The 19,335-nt window shown below is 41.7% G+C and overlaps 1 protein-coding gene across 1 annotated transcript; it reads left to right on the forward strand.

Annotated features, from left to right (window-relative positions):
- Nucleotides 1–200: 200 nt before the first annotated feature.
- Nucleotides 201–18,665, forward strand: LOC139532241 (cilia- and flagella-associated protein 221-like; the record flags this gene model as incomplete). Its single annotated transcript, XM_071329616.1, is given in 25 exon segments — nucleotides 201–330; nucleotides 728–828; nucleotides 993–1,079; nucleotides 1,190–1,285; nucleotides 1,630–1,730; nucleotides 2,702–2,805; nucleotides 3,623–3,782; nucleotides 5,872–6,004; nucleotides 6,266–6,398; nucleotides 8,289–8,400; nucleotides 9,702–9,789; nucleotides 12,006–12,095; nucleotides 12,238–12,333; nucleotides 12,861–12,948; nucleotides 13,148–13,245; nucleotides 13,402–13,482; nucleotides 13,662–13,805; nucleotides 14,588–14,725; nucleotides 14,727–14,750; nucleotides 15,311–15,469; nucleotides 15,682–15,782; nucleotides 17,006–17,101; nucleotides 17,191–17,310; nucleotides 17,964–18,023; nucleotides 18,230–18,665. Coding segments are annotated over 25 exon segments (2,676 nt in total), but the record flags the coding sequence as incomplete, so codon positions are not given.
- Between the last annotated feature and the right edge of the window lie 670 nt (nucleotides 18,666–19,335).

Consider the following 19,335-nt stretch of genomic DNA (forward strand, 5'->3'; position numbering starts at 1 on the left):
TAGTTTGCTTACTTTCCAGTGTCAACCACTGTAGCTGCACATGCACAACGTTGGCTTGCTAGCTTTGTGTCATTTGGTTCTTCTCATTATCATATGGACAACATTGCATCTTTGAAATGCAAGCATTTACATATCTGATGTGATATGAATTGTGATATTGTTTGCTATCTTCTTCACCCCTGTTTTTAATGGAGAAGTGATGGAAGTGGCACACTGCATCAGAGATATTCACAGACAGTCAAAGGAAGAAGACCCCTCTACCCCTGTGCCAACTGGTGGAGGACAGAAAAAGAAGTCCCTCTAATGTCCCTCATCACCTACTAGAGACCCGTAGGACCCTTACACTTTAACAATTTGATACATCTCAGTTATATATTTAACAGGCTATATTCAGTCAAGAAGAATATGTTTATTGTAGTAGAGTGCTTGGGCTAGCATGCTCATGATGCTATCTGAGTTACCGTAGCCTACATTATACAGTATGTGGCTCCTCAGGCATTTTGGTTTCTTATATTTCCATTATAGTCCTTTAGCAGATGTTCTTATCCGGAGCGACTTACAGTAGTGAGTGCATACATTTTCATACTTTTTTTTTGTACTGGTCCCCCATGGGAATCAAACCCACAACCCTGGCATTGCAAGCGCCATGCTCTACCAATTGAGCCACATGGGACTAAGCAGATGGTGAATACATATATCTCATTTATATTATACTTATACCTTCCAGAAACGTATACCAAACTCAAGAGCAACAGTGCAATCCAAGCAGAACCCTCAGCACTTCACTTCAGTGGGTTTAAACTGGGGAAGGATTATCAGAGGAGCTTGGTGAGCTTCAGCAATGAGCTTCAGCAATGTGTTGACTGTTCCAACAGAACAAAAGACAAAGCACTGACTTTTTAGATAAAATTGTGCAGTTATATGCACTTCATCTACCAGTACATTCTTATACAAGGCATCATCTAATTCATCTTTGTTTTAATCTTCCTCAGAAGCTTCTCAACATATCATCTAAAGTGATCAACATTCACATTATCCCCACCCAAACAAAGCATTTCAAAACAAAATATTTAAAAAAGGTATTTGTTTATTACTGTTTAATGTCATGTTATGCATTCCATCTATAATCTTTGATTCGTATGAGTGTTAGCGTTGATGCTTAATTCCTCCATTTTGATATTCTGTGCAGCATCGTCTTGTCCCCGGACTGTCCTACACAGTGAAAGTACACTTCTGTCCTGACGAATGGCGCTACTTCTACGACTGTATTCGGGTTCATTGCAAGGTTGGAATCCAGTGCTATGTTAGTTTCTAATCAAGTTCGCTTTCTGTCATGCCTGACAGTGATCTCCTCAACTTCTACTTCTAATCTATTCAACTGTCAATCAAAATAGGGATTTGCTGTGTTTATGCATCACATGTTGTTTGTTGTCAACGTTTCTCTCCATAGTTGCTACAAGGTAAGCCTGGTCCCAGATCTGTTTGTGCTGTCTTGCCAACTAAGGTCATTGTCACTCCATTGCAAACTGATCTGGGACCAGGGTACTGCTAGAAGGTTTCGTCTTGCTTAGAACTCCACGAAATGAATGCATCAGGGAGCGTTGTTATTTTCTCTCAATCTCTCTCCAGGGGGAAGAGCATTTACAGGTTCCAGTCCATGCCTACCCCATCATCGATGACTTGCACATCCCAACACACATCACCATACCAGTTGTCCCACTGGGCCAAAGGTGAGGTGAAGTGGACATTTGTGTCTCTGTGCATATTTGTCTTTTGAATAGTCTTTAAACCCATCAATTAAACTTTACAAGAGGATTGTACATGAGTTGCATGGCCACTCACATCCCTTACAGAAAAAACACATCATTTGTGAAATCATGTGTTTTTAGAACACTTCACATATGATCACGTTTCCACATGTGTAGTTTCATGTTCTCACATGTTGCTTTAAATGTTGTCACATTTTATCACATTAACTTCACATAAGATCACATATGATCACATGAAAACATGTGTTTTTGGAACACTTCATATGTGTTCACATGTGAAATTCATGTGTTTTTTCCGTAAGGGATAGGCAACAGCTACAGCCTAGTCTGCTAAGTGTTTGCTATGTGCACCAGTTTCTGAATTAGCCTGCCAGATAAACATGATGAGTGGCAACAAAGGCTTGTTTGTGGAATAAACTCAGTGTGTTATTATGGTCACGTAATGGATCATAAATGTTTGTTTTTAATAATCTCTGTTGACACTAATGATGCAGTGAGAAGTCAATATATTAGAGTCCATTTGCACAGGTAGATAGCTAATCGTAGTTCTCTAACTAAGCCTTATGCCGGGATATATGCTAGGGTCAGTAGTATTTGTCTTGCATATTCAACAATCTTCAGTTAAAACAATACACTTGGAAAGAGAATACTTCACAAATATCAGAATATAAACATTTGTAGAGCCCTAGAGATATAATAATTGTTTACATTTGACAGATTGTGACGCAATCCACTTTCCATGTTTTTTTTTCATAGGGTATTTTTATCTCTTGATGAAAATGATTGTCTTTTGAACTGAGTGGCTGACTGAATTTGATTTAGCTTTACATTGTAGGTCTCAATGAACATGTAGGCTGTTGCCCTTTCTCTCTGGGGCTGTGCGATATCTATGCTTGTTATCTTTGACCTTTGACTCGTCTTTGACCTTCCAGTGTCAGCCATGTGATCCCTCTGAGCTGCAGCTGTCCCATTGACTTTGAGTTCCAGGTGTACATCATCCAGCCACACAAGGCCTTCTCTGTCCAGCCCCTGTCAGGTAACTCCAATCAACAGACTTGGTAGCACTTTTACATTAGGCCACTGAATAAAGTGGTAATAACACCATTATGTTAGAGTCCTGATGACAGATGATAGAACAAGATAGCAACAACATCTTAACAGCTCAGTCAGACAGACAGTGAGGATAACACCTGTATTATTCTATCTACAGTTGGTATATATTCTGTGATTAATGTATTAAGCCCACGAGTCTCATTGCCAGATGTGTATCAATTTATTTGTAAGTATTTGACGGTAGGATCACTTCTGGTTCACAATAAGGTTCTGGCTATGTTTTTGTGTTAGTTCCTTGAGGTGATTAGTTTAAACTTTGAACCACATAATCATTTTTTTGTTTGTTGCTGACACCCAGACTAATAGCCTCTATGAACTCACGTAATATTATTAGCTCATTACCTAGCCCTGACCTGTGATTCCTCAACACCACCATCATGTCTTGTGTCTGAATTACTGTGGAAAGATGCTCATGGTCTGAAACAGCCACATTGACATAAAGCAGTCAGGGACTCAGTGCATCTAGCACAGGGGGAACTGTGCTGTTTTGTCTCTGGCATTGATGGTGATGCTTTCCAGACAATGAATGATGCTGGATTTCCGGGGTTACGCAAATAGCCTAGTACTCAGACTGGGTAGAGAGATCTGAAAGACTATCTCTATGTTTTCCGTGTTTTGAGGGGTTCGAAGTGTTGAGTTTAGGTAGGCCTACGTATTGTTTTCTTTTCAAAAATGCATTATTGGTCAAAATTCTGAGTTTGTCAAGACCGGTATAATCCTTTGTTTGTGTTTGATTCTAGGAGTGATTCCAGCCAATGGGAAGGTGGAGGTGACCGTCACATTCAGGCCATTCCAGTATGACACGTCCCAGGTCACTCTACAGGTGGTCATCTCCCAGTTCAACTCCAAACCCTACGTCTGCACACTCAGCGGGTCGTCCTAGTCCCACCTGGCACTCACGTATCCCAGAACCATTTTGAAATGTTAACGGTTAGTTCATCAAACACTATATTGAATTATGCAATTTTTACCAGGTCATAGTTACAATTATATACATATTTGATATATGGTCAGCAAAGTTCCTGTTTTCTTGGTTTGTGTCACGTTATTAGTTGTTATTTTGTGTAATTGCGAGTTCCATCAATTGATACACTAAGCCAAATATATTTCTTTACTGCTAAGAATGGAAAATATGTGATTGTTAAGTGGTTACAATATCCTTCTGTAAACAATGCTTACGCACATTTCATAGAGCGGGTGCTATTGTGAGAGAGACCAAGTGCAGCACATGTACTGTATTGAAACTCTGTCTGCAAACTTTGAAAATAGAAATTGTACAAACATTTAGAGAGATGAAAATGAACTCTTGCAGCGAAGAACCATACAAGTGCATACTGTTCCATTTTCATATAATCAAATGTTTCTCTCTTTCTAAGTGTGTATATAACACATTAGGAATTGTACAGTTGATAGATACTTGAATAATCCCCCCCCCCCCCCCCCAAAAAAAGTATAATGATGTATCATGTTTATCTACATTTTCTTGAAAATGCACATATATGGTTCTTCTGCACGATTCTAGTTATGATGATATCCTTTTGTTTAATTGATTTCTGTTCATGGCTAACTTCTTTGTTTAGTCCTGGGCTACAGACTCAAAACCACGCACAGTCACTTATAATGATAAACAGGTTCTTCTTGTTTCTAGTCTGTATATAAAATATAATTTTGATTCAGTTCCCATGAGAAAATGGGTGTACTCCATCACTGACAGTGGACGAGTTTTACTCCCCTGTGTTATGACTAAGAGGAGTTAATGATTTATTAAGCAAGGGAACTGCAGTTATATCAAAATGCATCGGTATCCAATCCATTCAATGTGTGCGCTTCGGATCAAATATTCCCATGTTTACTTCTCCCTGGACCCGCAATAAAAGATATGAAGATAAGATATGAATGAGTTAATTGAAGAATTGGCGGATTGAGTTGCACCCTCTTTTGCCCTCGGAACAGCCTCAATTCATCAGGACATGAACTACAAGGTGTCAAAAGCGTTCCACAGGGATGCTGGCCCACGTTGAGTCTAATACTTCCACAGTTGTGTCAATTTGATTTGAAGTTGGCTGGATGTCCTTTGGGTGGTGGACTATTCTTGATACACACGGGAAACTGTTGAGCTTGAAAAATCCAGTAACATTTTAGTTCTTGACACCCTCAAACCCGTGCGCCTGGCACCTACTACCATACAAAGGCACTTACATCTTTTGTCTTGCCCATTCATCCTCCGAATGGCACACATGTACAATTCATGTCTACATTGTCTCAAGGCTTCAAAATCCTTCTTTAACCTGTCTCCTCCCCTTCATCTACACTGATACCATGGGAAGATTATTGTTTATTTTGTTTAGTAAATATTGATAGGATATATCTACTCTTACAATGCCAACAGCCCCAATGACAGTATCAAAGTCAAATTGTTAGCTAAGTACACAATTAAGTTATTAATGGCAGATAAAGCCTGGTAAGTTATTAGTCAACTATAGCTATGTTGAGCTCTGGAGGTCTTCCAGCAGGCAGTCCCCAAGATATAGTACTTAGCGCTCTCTCTCGCTCTCCATTAGCATTAGGTTTTGGCCCTAGGCCTAGAGTGATGAAAACAAACTATTATTGACATTTTTCTGCAGTGAGCTAAATCAGGGTCACACAGAGTGTTTCTTGGTATTCTTAAACAAATTTACTGTGAAACAAAAGTTTACACCTCACACACATGGTTATGGGCTTAAGAAAAAGAAGACGCCTTTACCATGTCAGATATAGCGTTAAAATGTATTACATTTTTAGTGTGCGTCCCAATATTACTGAAATATCACAAAACCGTTTGACATAGAAACATCGGATTTTCAGCATTTAAAAAAAAAAGTTGATTAATTATGAAATGACAAAAAAATATATGAGTAACATTCCACAGGTGAAGCCACTAGAGGGTAATTTGGTCATTTGATTGCAGGAAATGTGTTACATACATTTATTGGTGTTGTTTCTGATCCAGTCAACAAAAGAAAGACATGGGACATGCAAAATACGTTTTGTTTGTTGACAGTCGTGGGGTTCCACCTGTCTCCTTGATACAACCTCTTACCAAAACCAAGCAGAGGTCAATGCGGACACCTGAAAAGTCAAAGGTACTGCAACCATTTAACTCCTGCTGTACCAAGGGTGCGTTTCCAGAAAGCCTTCTAGCTGACATCACACCGTATTTATCTTGAAAACCCAGCTGCACAGAGATAAGAGTCATACTAGAAATAAAGGACAATGTTAGCTACGGGGCTTTCGAGAACCTCACTCCAGTTCATTGAGCAGACTATACAATGATGTAGATAATGAGGTAATCATATGAATATGAACATATCTGGTGTGTGATTGGTATTGTATGATTTCAATAGACTGTAAGGGAGAGAAGAGAGAGTGATGTGAAGCTGAGCCTGAAGACAGCAGTTGATGTGTCCGCCCCTGCTGGAGTGGTCAAGATACTGATACAACAGACTGATAAACTGAGCTCTAAAGACCTGAGGGAAGGTACCTGGACAAGTTTTACACCCGTAATCAACTTTCACACCAGTAATCAACATACATTAGATTTTCTCTAAGAGATGAAGGAGTGTCATTCACTATTCACTTAATGTAAAGAGGGGAGAAACCGGGTTTGTCGGATGACTTGTTTGCTAGTATGACTGAAAGCTAACTCAGATGATTCAAAGTCTGGAATGCTTAATTCATTGCCATTTGGGTCTGCTGCAGACTGTATTTGCTGTTACTAAGTTACAGATATACAGTTGAAGTCGGAAGTTTACATACACTTAGGTTGGAGTCATTAAAACCCGTTTTTCAACCATACCACAAATTTCTTGTTAACAAACTAGTTTTGGCAAGTCGGTTAGGATATTTACTTTGTGCATGACACAAGTAATTTTTCCAACAATTGTTTACAGACAGATTATTTCACTTATAAATCACTGTATCACAATTTCAGTGGATCAGAAGTTTACATACACTAAGCTGACTGTGCCTTTAAACAGCTTGGAAAATTTCAGAAAAGGATGTCATGACTTTAGAAGCTTCTGATAGGCTAATTGACATCATTTGAGTCAATTAGAGGTGTACCTGTGGATGTATTTCAAGGCCTACTCAGTGCCTCTTTGCTTGACATCATGGGAAAATCAAAAGAAATCAGCCAAGACCTCAGAAAAAAAATGGTAGACCGCCACAAGTCTGGTCCATCCTTGGGAGCAATTTCCAAATGCCTGAAGGTACCACGTTCATCTGTACAAACAATAGTACGCAAGTATAAACACCACGGGACCACTCAGCCGTTATACCGCTCAGGAAGGAGACGTGTTCTGTCTCCTAGAGATGAACGTACTTTGGTGCGAAAAGTGCAAATTAATCCCAGAACAACAGCAAAGGACCTTGTGAAAATGCTGGACGAAACAGGTACAAAAGTATCTATATCCACAGTAAAACGAGTCCTATATCGACAACCTGAAAAGGTAAAAGCCACTGCTCCAAAACCGCCATAAAAAAAACAGACTACGGTTTGCAACTGCAAACCGGGACAAAGATTGTACGTTTTGGAGAAATGTCCTCTGGTCTGATGAAACAAAAATAGAACTGTCATAATGATAATGATAATTATGTTTGGAGGAAAATGGGAGAGGCTTGAAAGCCGAAGAACACCATCCCAACCGTGAAGCACGGGGGTGACAGCATCATGTTGTGGGGGTGCTTTGCTGCAGGAGGGTCTGGTGCACTTCACAAAATAGATGGCATCATGAGGGAGGAAAATGTGGATATATTGAAGCAACATCTCAAGACATCAGTCAGGAAGTTAATGCTTGGTCGCAAATGGGTCTTCCAAATGGACAATGACCCCAGCATATTTCCAAAGTTGTGGCAAAATGGCTTAAATACAACAAAGTCAAAGTATTGGAGTGGCCATCACAAATCCCCGACCTCAATCCTATAGAAAATTTGTGGGCAGAACTGAAAAAGCATGTGCGAGCAAGGAGGCCTACAAACCTGACTCAGTTACACCAGCTCTGTCAGGAGGAATGGGCCAAAATTCACCCAACATATTGTGGGAAGCTTGTGAAAGGATACCCAAAATGTTTGACCCAAGTTAAACAATTTAAAGGCAATGCTACCAAATACTAATTTAGTGTATGTAAACTTCTGACCCACTGGGAATGTGATGAAATAAATAAAAGCTTAAATAAATCATTCTCTCTACTATTATTCCGACATTTCACATTCTTAAAATAAAGTGTTGATCCTAACTGACCTAAGACAGGGAATATTTACTGTTATTAAATGTCAGGAATTGTGAAAAACTGAGTTTAAATGTATTTGGCTACGGTGTATGTAAACGTCAACTGTGTATGTATATATATATATTTTTTTACAATTCAGTCATGATGGCCCAACCTAAGCTGTGCCTCCAGACAAGACAGATGAAGGAGGCATTCTTTGAGACCAGGGTTCGACAGGACATCCAGGAGGAGAGAGCCAATCATCTCAGATGGTGAAGAACCATAATTTACTCACATTAATAATCATGAACAGTGCATTCGGAAGGTATTCAGACCCCTTGACTTTTTCCACATTTTGTTACATTACAGCCTTATTCTAAAATGCATTATTTTTTTATTTTCTTCTATCTACACACAATACCCCATAATGACAAAGCAGAAACAGGTTGAGATTTTTTTGCAATTGTATAAAAAAAATAAAAACCTATCACATTTACATAAGAATTCAGACCCTTTACTCAGTACTTTGTTGAAGCATCTTTGGCAGCAATTACAGCCTTGATTTTTCTTGGGTATGACGCTACAAGCGTGTCACACCTGTATTTGGGGAGTTTCTCCCATTATTCTCTGCCGATCCTCTCAAGCTCTGTCAGGTTGGATGGGGAGCGTTGCTGCACAGCTATTTTCAGGTCTCTCCAGAGATGGTCAATCAGGTTCAAGTCCTGGCTCTGGCTGGGCCACTCAACGACATTCAGAGACTTGTCCCGAAGCCACTCCTGCGTTTTCTTGACTGTGTTCTTAGGGTCGTTGTCCTCTTGGAAGGTGAACCTTCGCCAATGTCTGAGGTTTTCATCAAGGGTCTCTCTGTACTTTCCTCCATTCCCTCAAACACCTCCCTGACCAAGGCCCCTCTTCAATGATTGTTTAGTTTTGCCTGGCGGCCAGCTCTAGGAAGAGTCTTGGTGGTTCCAAACTTCTTCCATTTAAGAATGATGGAGGCAACTGTTTTCTTGGGGACCTTCAATGGTGCAGACATTTTGTGGTACTCTTCCCCAGATCTGTGGCTCGCAACGATCCTGTCTCGGAGCTTTACCGACAATTCCTTCGACCTCATGGCTTGGTTTTTGCTCTGACATGCACTGTCAACTGTGGGACCTTATATAGACAGGTGTGTGCCTTTCCAAATCATGTCCAATCAATTGAATTGACCACAGGTGGACTCCAATCAAGTTGTAGAAACATCTCAAGGATGATCAATGGAAACAGGATGCACCTGAGCTCAATTTCGAGTATCATAGCAAAGGAACTGAATAAGGTATTTCATTTTTTTTTTTTTTTAGTTAATTTGCAAACATTTCTAATGACCTGTTTTTGCTTTGCCATTATGGGGTATGGTGTGTAGATTGATGAGGAAAAGTACATTTTAGAATAAGTCTGTAACGTAACAATGTGGAAAAAGTAAAGGGGTCTGAATACTTTCCGAAGGCACTGTAGATGACCATATCTATGATTATGTACTAAATGTCATAGGTCACTCAAACTGTACTGTAGATAAGGATTTTTTTTGATAAAGGCAAGTTCACCTTGGGAAGGACCCTGTCTCGACACAGACCAAAATACAGGTTTTGGAGGAGAGAGATTTTGCAGATTATGAATATATGGTAAGATTTGTAATTTATCATGATAGTCATAATAATCATAAAACACTGTTGCTGTATGTTCTATATCCAACATGTTCATGTTTTCCTCTGCTCTGGCTTTGTTTTCTCATCACTTGTGCAGCAATCTGGGCAACCAGTTTTTCTCCGGTTTGCATACCGTATTGTAACTATGATTTATATACACAACATGACCAAAAGTATGTGGACACTGCTCGTCGAACATCTCATTCCAAAATCATGGCATTAATGTGGAGTTGGTCCCCCCTTTGCTGCTACAACAGCCTCCACTCTTTTTGGAAGGCGTTCCACTAGATGTTGGAATATTGCTGCAGGGACCTGCTTCCATTCAGCCACAAGATCATTAGTGAGGTCGGGCACTGATGTTGGGCGATTAGGCCAGGCTTGCAGTCGGCATTCCAATTCAAGTCAAAGGTGTTGAATGAGGTTGAGGTCAGGGCTCTGTGCAGACCAGTCAAGTTCTTCCACACTGATCTCGACAAACCATTTCTGTATGGACCTCGCTTTGTGTGCGGGGGCATTGTCATGCTGAATCAGGAAAGGGCCTTCTCCAAACTGTTGCCACAAAGTTGGAAGCACAGAATCATCTAGAATGTCATTGTATGCTGTAGCATTGGGCCTAGCCCAAACCATGAAAAACAGCCCCAGACAATTATTCCTCCTCCACCAAACTTGGCATCTGCCAAACCCAGATTCGTCCGTCAAACCCAGAATCACGCTTAACTGGGGGTAGCAGGTAGCCTAGTGGTTAGAGTGATGGACTAGTAACCAAAAAGTTGCAAGATCAAATCCCCGAGCTGACATGGTAAACATCTGTCGTTCTGCCCCTGTACAAGGCAGTTAACCCACTGTTCCTAGGCTGTCATTGAAAATAAGAATTTGTTCTTAACTGACTTGCCTAGTTAAATAAAGGTACAATAAAAAAAACATCTGGTTACGTGTGATTCATCACTCCAGAGAATGTGTTTCCACTGCTCCAGAGTCCATTTGTGGTGGGCTTTACACCACTCCAGCCAACGCTTGGCATTGCGATCTTAGGCTTGCGTGCGGCTGCTCGGCCATGGAAACCCATTTCATTAAGCTCCCAAAGAACAGTTATTGCGATGACGTTGCTTACAGAGGCAGTTTGGAACTCGGTAGTGAGTGTTTACCACGCTATGCGCTTCAGCACCCGGCGGTCCCGTTCTGTGTGGTCTACCACTTCATGGCTGAGTCGTTGTTGTTCCTTGACGTTTCCACTTCACAAAAACAGAACTTACAGTTGATCGGGGCAGCTCTAGCAGGGCAGACATTTGACGAACTGACTTGTTGGAAAGGTGGCCTCCTATGATGGTGCCACGTTGAAAGTCACTGAGGTCTTCAGGAAGGCCATTCTACTGCCAATGTTTGTCTATGGAGATTGCATGTCGATGTGCTCAATTTTGTACAACTGTCAGCAACGGGTGGGGCTGAAATAGACGAATCCACTAATTTGAAGGGGTGTCCACATACTTTTGTATATGTAGTGTATTAAGTTATTTTTCTTAGAACTGCATTGCTGGTTAAGGGCTTGTAAGTAAGCATTTCACTGTTGTATTCGGCGCATGTGACAAATACAATTTGATTTGATTTGGTTTGAAGTCAGGCTGTGCAACTGTATTTGAGTTTTATTGAGAACGGCCAGTAAATGTATAAAGCCAACCGTAGTGACTTTAAATTAGATATACAACATGACGCTGTAATGTCAGGGAGAGCTACTGCTATTGCTGTTTCTTCTAAAGGGGAACAGATGACAGATCTCTCCCAGGACACTTAACAGCACTTCCTCTCCTTTCTTTCTGTTTATTGGCTGTATTTACTCGGTTCTTTACAGGCCACCATTGTTTTTAGAGAGGCCAATCACTCCACTTGGTGATTGGATAAACTCCTTTCATGTGTCTTCTCTGGAGTCTGGAGCTCAGGCCAGGAACCAAAATAACCTTTACACCTCTTCCCTATGCCTTGTATCTGTGTTTCATATGTTTGTGTAACAGAGGTAATTTAGTGACCATGCTAGTGTGATGATCAGTAACCTTACCTGAGACTTGAAGAGTTGCAATGGCTCCCCTAGCAAATGCCTAGGCTTTGGCTTAGTGGGCTAATGCGTTCTCCCGGGATTGATCCCTGTTAGTCACACTTGCTCGTATTCTGAACATGACGAACGCCCAGCTTAATTCCAGGTTAGAAAAGGAGAGGTGAGGAAGGAGAGCGACTTTGCTAGAGGCCAACCTAAGCTCTCTACCAGACAGGTCCTGCGTAACACAGGCCAGGTAAGCATGTCAAAACGGACCTGTTTGCCTCTAAAATGGCATCAAATGGAATGCATATTGCTTTTTCCCCCCGAGTATGAGAGCTGCTTTCATCGATTTTCTTTTTCACAATCAAAACATCTGTTCTTTTTGTACCTTCCAGCCACCGGTGGGCACGCCTTCCTTTCGCATGTACTCCAGCAGTCATCTGGAGATCAGGCAAAGAGCTCTGAGGCTCTTCCAGCAGGCAGCCCGCAAGGTACCGTACTTAGCCCTCTCTCTTTCACTCCATTGGCCTTAGATTAGGCCCTATAGGCATCGAGTGCCTCATCCCAGCCCACTCAACACAATGGTTTCACTCACAAACCACAAGCCAATACCCTGTGAGACGGTGTGTATACTCTCTCTGATAACGATCTTAAGCCATGTCATAAGATGGTGTAGTAGTCCCTGTAGTATGTCTGGGATGGGAATTCCTAAGGTCAGCTATATTTAATGATGTAGCCTACAATCAACCAAATGCCAAACTGTAAAACCAGTATGTTATACAATACCTCATAGGCAGTTGGAAAGCTGACAATGTCCAAGTCCTGGTTCTCTTTAATATCATATTTCTCCCAATGCATACTTGAAAATATTTTGGGGTTTTGTATTTATATCATTCTCTATTTGAGCAAGAAAGATGTACCGTAACAGATGTCATACAGCACGAAGAGGGTTTACTTATAAACATGCATAACCTTTTGAAACAACACGACTTCTAAGTGAGTGCACCATGTGTTTCAGGTGGTGATTCAATGTCGTGTGAACAACAGACTGGTCTCGTTGAGGCAGCTGACTCAAAGCTTGAAGCGCCTGTCCACAGGAGTAAGAGGTATTGCACTGTTGAGACCCCACAGGGCAAACGTGTTCTCTATTTGACACAGGCATATGATCAAAATACACATCTGATCGATGCAGCACACACATTTGTTGTGCTAAAATAAAAACATCTATCTTAAAATGATTTGAACCCCCCCCAAGTCATTTTGATGTTGGAAGCAAGCAAGATGCATGCATTTTTCTGTTTTCAGTTGAGGAGGAGCCCTTTCATCCCCCGAAGATCTCACCAGACAACGTGATTCCTTTCACATTCCCCATCTTCTCTCTTCCTAACCAGTCTGATGAACTGGTAAGTGCAGTGCACTTTGATAAAAAAAAGCCATCTTGTTCTTGCATGGACTACTTGCAAAGAAGGAACACTGATTTGATTTGCCCAGTAGCTTGTATTCGTTGAAATGATTTAGTGAAAATGACCATTAACGTAGTGTTGGCCTTGTATGCCCAGGCTCCCAATGCATGGGGTGCCGTCCCTGTTAGGCCTATTGAGGTCCTGGTCAGACGACACACTCCATTCTTCAATCTGAAGGTACGTTTACATGACAGGTCTTTGCCTGAATAAAGAATCGTTGATGTTGCTTGTACATTGTAGCACTAACAACTAGCTATGTTTGCCTTTCAGTCACTGCTGATGATGACAGGGATTTTGCTTATAAATTGTACAGTAACATGCTCACTTCTGTCCCATTACGTGTGTTGTTTTTCAAGGTTCCCCAGCACCACAAGTTAATGGGGTACCAGCCTGTTTCAGCCTTTGAGGCTGCAGCTAGCTACATTCCCCCAACCCAGCCCGCTATGCACTGGGGCACAAGTGAGCCAAGAGACTCACCACCAACACTGTGGGATGCTTACGTAGGTGGTGTGTAATACACAGATCCATTTATACAAAAGCAAATAAATCAAAGTCAATCTTTTAAGCCTTTTATGAGATGATGTACAAGTGATATAACATAAACAATGATGTGAAACAGCAATAACCCTGAGAACTCTGAATGGTTTGATTGATTACTTAATGGGGTCACTGTCAGAGACTAGGATCTGCTCTGCTCCTCTGACATCCAATAGCGTGTGTGTATTTGCTCATACTGATACAGCAATAACCTCATTGTTTATGTAATCAAACCATTATTTAAAAAAAAAAAAAAAATCCTATAGTTTCCCATGGTTGACAAGACCGTGACAAGACAACCATTAATCACCCTTCTCTAGAGCTCATGGTCCCCACTTAGCTCCCATCATACAAACACTTACTCATTTGCGGTCAGCTCTCCATAGCAAACTATTTACCACAACATTACTTATTACAGAAACATCCTACAACTGTCAGATCTGATCTTACTTTAGGACAACGTCAAGTAGGATTTTTGCAATTGCAGAACTAGAGTTTCTAATAGATTGGCCCCATCTTTTTATAGTGTATCTCTACTCTTGCCAGCATGGCTGTTATACAAGACTGATAAATCTTTTTTTCTTTTTTTCTCTGCTGGGTCATATTCATTAGGGAACACTGTAGGAAAACATTTTGTAACGGAAAACAAAAATGTGTGTTTGGTATTGAACAAGTTCAGGTCGTCTCTCCTGTTTCAGTCTCCTAATGCACTGGTTGCTTACGTGGTTGTGTCCCTGTCTTTCAGGATGAACTGTGGCCCAGGGTGATCCGTTCTCCCTCGGGGTGTGCAGTGGCCGAGCCAGAGGGCGAGCAGGATGTGGAGCAGGAGGACGAGTGTCCCAGTCTGAGCGTCACGGCCCCCACCGCTATGCTAAAGCCTCCACTACGCACATCCCCTCAGAATCTTTGTAAGGCATTATCACAGAATATGATAGAACACATGTATTTATTTATTTACAGTATATCACTGGAGGCTGGTGGGAGGCGCTATAGTAGGACGGGCTCATTGTAAAGGCTGGAATTGAATAAATGTAACGGTATGAAACACATAAAACATATGGAAACCACGTTTGACTCCGTTCCAATTATTCTATTTAATTCCAGCAATTACAACAACCCCGTCCTCCTATAGCTCCTCCCACCAGCCTCCACTGCTGTATAGATGAATGTGTTCATCATGCATATCTACAGTATGGACCACGTCTATGTCATATCTCCAGTAAATATCTCCAGGTTGTCCATTATAAGGCTGTATACAGTAGATGTAGTCGTAATGATTGTTCTTACTATCATGCATAGTGTTGGAAATGTTTTGTTGGAATCTCTGTCCTGATGATTCCCACAACAGCTGTTCCTCTTCTCAATAGTGCAATCCTTCACTGGGCCTGAGAATATCGATAACTGAATCATTTTGCATTGATAATTTATACTGCTCATGTTCCATGTTGGACTTTGTTCTGCTCTGTAGAACCCAGCCCCCGGTCTCCATGCTTTCAAAGCTGACCCCCTCTACCTAGAGTGTGACCTGGAGTTCCACCTGTGTCCACAGCCCCGGTACACCATCCCAAAGCCCTCTGTGTTTGGAATGCACACCCCCAGCACTCAGAATACATTTTTAGACCGAACAGTAAGTCTCTCATATCAAGAGAAGTTATTAAGCAAAAACTCTTACATTTTTGTGTACTAGCATTGCATTTCTATATAATTAAAATAGAATAAAAAATAATACAATAGAATACCTTGATTTTTCACACAATGTGGACATTTGTGGTAATTGAGACTAAAGCCAAAGCCGTTTTTACAACAATTACACAATTCTTTATCCTGATCAAATTGCAGGATGTGATCCGTGGCGTGATGACCTGGAAGAAGTTCCCATCGGCTGCCCTGGCCTCTCTGTCCAACAGTCCCACACTCACCAGTAGCTGGGCCCCGCGCATGTAAGGATCCAGTAGCACATCTTTACAGGGCTCACATCACACATACAGCTGCGTGACAGTGTCTTAACGGTACATGATGTACTAACTCATCTATACTATGTGTTCTTGAGCAAACAGTGCAAAGTATAGACTGTTGTTCTTCACACACAACTGAACACTTTTATTAATGAGCTTATCTTGTTTGGTCATCTTGTTTGACCAGCTCACAGCCGAGGTTTCATGGTACTGGGATGCTATGGGTAGGTAGATAGCACAGGAGGTTGGTGACACCTTAATTGGGGAGGACGGGCTCGTGGGAATTACAGGAATTGAATGAGTGGAATGGTATTAAATACATCAAACATGTGGTTTCCAGGCATTTGATGCCATTCCATTTGCTCCATTCCAGCCATTATAATGAGCCGTTCTCCCCTCAGCAGGCTCCTGTGGGAGATAGTTAGCTAGGATTGTTTTGCTATTATATGCAGATTTTCCATTGATTGCATAGAGCTTCAATGAAGGCACCGCATGCAACCAGTAAGTTGCACTTAAAAAACCTCCTACCCTTCCTCAGAGCATTTTGACTTGACGAACGTGGAAAACCCTTTTGCTCCTTAGGAAGTACACTGTAGGTTATCGGTCATCCACACACTTCCAGCTGGCTCAGTGTGTTTGTGCGTGTCCACTTCTTCCAAGGATGTTCTTGCTTGCTTCTTCTCTGCCTCCAGATCATTTGAATGGCTAAGGCTAAGCTGCAGCACGTTAGCTACAGGCCCAGACCAGTGCAAGTCTCACAGACAGACTTATGAATGGAAACACAGTGATTTACTTAATATTTACAGGGTGAGGGGGGACCGGCACTCTGTTCCCTTGTCTAAGATCTATGGCCATGGTGCAGACTCCTTTCTGGAATCCATTCCAACACCAGGGTTACTAAGAGCCAGCGCTATATCCTCTGCTTTGTTGAAGTAGTGTCCAAACAAGTCCAAGTGAAATGTTGCCTATCAGTTAAGGTAGGCCTCTACAACAAACCATAGGGCTGCCTAGTCATCTGACGTGAAGATATTGCAAACATCAACAGAATGTTAGCCTGTATGTTTATACTCAGCTGTACAACATGGGCTGAACTTGTGTTACCTTTTATAAATACAGTTGAGATAATAGAGTTGAGTCATTAAGTCAGTCAATGTACCAGTCCTTTAATGATCTCCGAGTCTCTACCACCTGACCGTGTGTTCCACCAGGTCTGACCCCTTCAACAGTGACATCCTGCCCACCATGGCGCCCACAGCTCTGAATGGCCTTCCAGAAGATATGACAGAGGAGCTACTGGATGGACGGTAAGCACTAACACACGCTGACAGACAGACGGACTGAAAGTAACAGGAATCCATTTCAGAGGGTTTGTGTGACTGATGTGTTTTACCAGGTCTGAAAGCACGGGAGTATCTCTCACGTCTGAGATGATCCGAGCCGAGTTTCCCCTACCAGAGAATGTACCTTCCACTCCCAGACAGCTGAAAGACGACAGCTCTAAAGATGACAGCAGGTATACTGTTCGCACGCACACACACACACACACACACACACACACACACACACACACACACACACACACACACACACACACACACACACACACACACACACACACACACACACACACACACACACACACACACACACACACACACACACACACACACACACACACACACACACACTGCAGGACTAGGAGCATCATGCATCTGTGTTTCCACTAAATTAACCTCTAATCCCTATGAGGAATACTGGCATTTAATTTAGCCTACAACTCAATCAGTGTGTCTTCCCTTGAGTCCTTGCCAATTGTCATCAATCAATAACTTGAATTAGCATTTATGTCACGCACACCATTTTCTGTTTATTCCTTCATGTTTGGTTTGTCATTATCTCTGTACTTCTATTGATGGTGTGGCATGCTAATTGTTTGTAATTGGATTTGTCAAAAATCATATTATAATCAAATTATCTCTTCTAATTTGGCTAAAATAATGACGTTACATCAGCATGATGCAAAATTAGTCAAGAGATACAGAATTATAATGATGTTGCTGTACTACTGCCACCTAGTGGCCAGGTTGGGATTGTAAAAGAGGATGTTAGATAATGGTAAGATAAAGATGGAGATAACAACAGCTCATTGTGCTTCTCCTCAACTAGTTCCCTGAGTCCCTGTAAAACTTCCCAGATGATGCCTGTCAGCACAGTAAACACCTCCAGGTGAACACAACACTGTTCCTTTCCCTCCCACTCAGTATCTGGTGTTAGCATCAACTACTATCACACACACACACACACACACTTTATGATTCTTTCTCTTTCTTAATCTAAGACATATCTCTTTTTTTGTAATGGAAGATTTCAAAACCAAGAACAATAGGTATGATTATTGATATGTGTATAACTTTTACTCATAACTTCTACAGGGAATCAAGAGAGCAGCAGCTGGAGATGTTTCTGAAGTCTCAGACCAATAGACTTGGTGCCAAGGTGATGGCGCGACTCAACCACCTGAATATTGTGGGCAAGGCTAATTCACCCTCTACACCAGAGAATAAATAGTGCTATATTTGGTATGAGGCACTAAGGTTGATGCAGGAAATATCAGATTACAGTACCAACATACATTGACTGATATATTTCCTATAATATATTTTACTGTAAAATATATCATTACTGTAGCTGCTATGTGCTATTGTACAGTTGCCATTGTACAGTGCCCATTGTCTTTCATTTACACTGGCCAATTCAGCCAAGGACATTTTCATTTAAAACAGTCTTTATGTACTTTAAAGTTTGGCTTCTTGTTTTATTTAAATAATGACAGGCCTTTCTGGCAAATAAAAACAATGGATAAAGGAATGATTCCAAATTAATACATGTATGTCACAGATCCACAGTTAAAGCAATCTCTATTGCACTCCACACTGCTCTTTCCCACCTGGACAAAAGGAACACCTACGTGAGAATGCTGTTCATTGACTACAGCTCAGTGTTCAACACCATAGTGCACTCCAAGCTCATCACCAAGATAAGGACCCTGGGATTAAACACCTCCCTCTGCAACTGGACCCTGGACATTCTGACAACACATCCGCCATGCTGAACCTAACACAGGGGTGCCTGCTTAGTGTCCTGTACTCCCTGTTCACCCATGACTGCATGGCCACGTACGACTCAAACACCATCATTAAGTTAGCCGATGACACGGCGGACCGTGGTAGGCCTGATCACTGACGATGATGAGACAGCTTACAGGGAGGTCAGAGACCTGGCAGTGTGGTGCCAGGACAACAACCTCTCCCTCAACGTCAGCAAGACAAAGGAGCTGAGCATGGACTATAGGAAACGGAGGGCTGAGCACGCCCCTATTCACATCGACAGGGCTGTGGTGGAGCGGGTCGAGCGATTCAAGTTCCTCGGTGTCCACACATCACACATCATGGTCCAAACACACCAACACAGTCGTGAAGAGGGCACGACAACTCCTCTTCCCCCTCAGGAGGCTGAAAGATTTGGCAAAAAGTTCTAC

The sequence above is a fragment of the Salvelinus alpinus genome, chromosome 10 (genome assembly GCF_045679555.1).
Source record: "Salvelinus alpinus chromosome 10, SLU_Salpinus.1, whole genome shotgun sequence".
Taxonomy (NCBI): domain Eukaryota; kingdom Metazoa; phylum Chordata; class Actinopteri; order Salmoniformes; family Salmonidae; genus Salvelinus; species Salvelinus alpinus.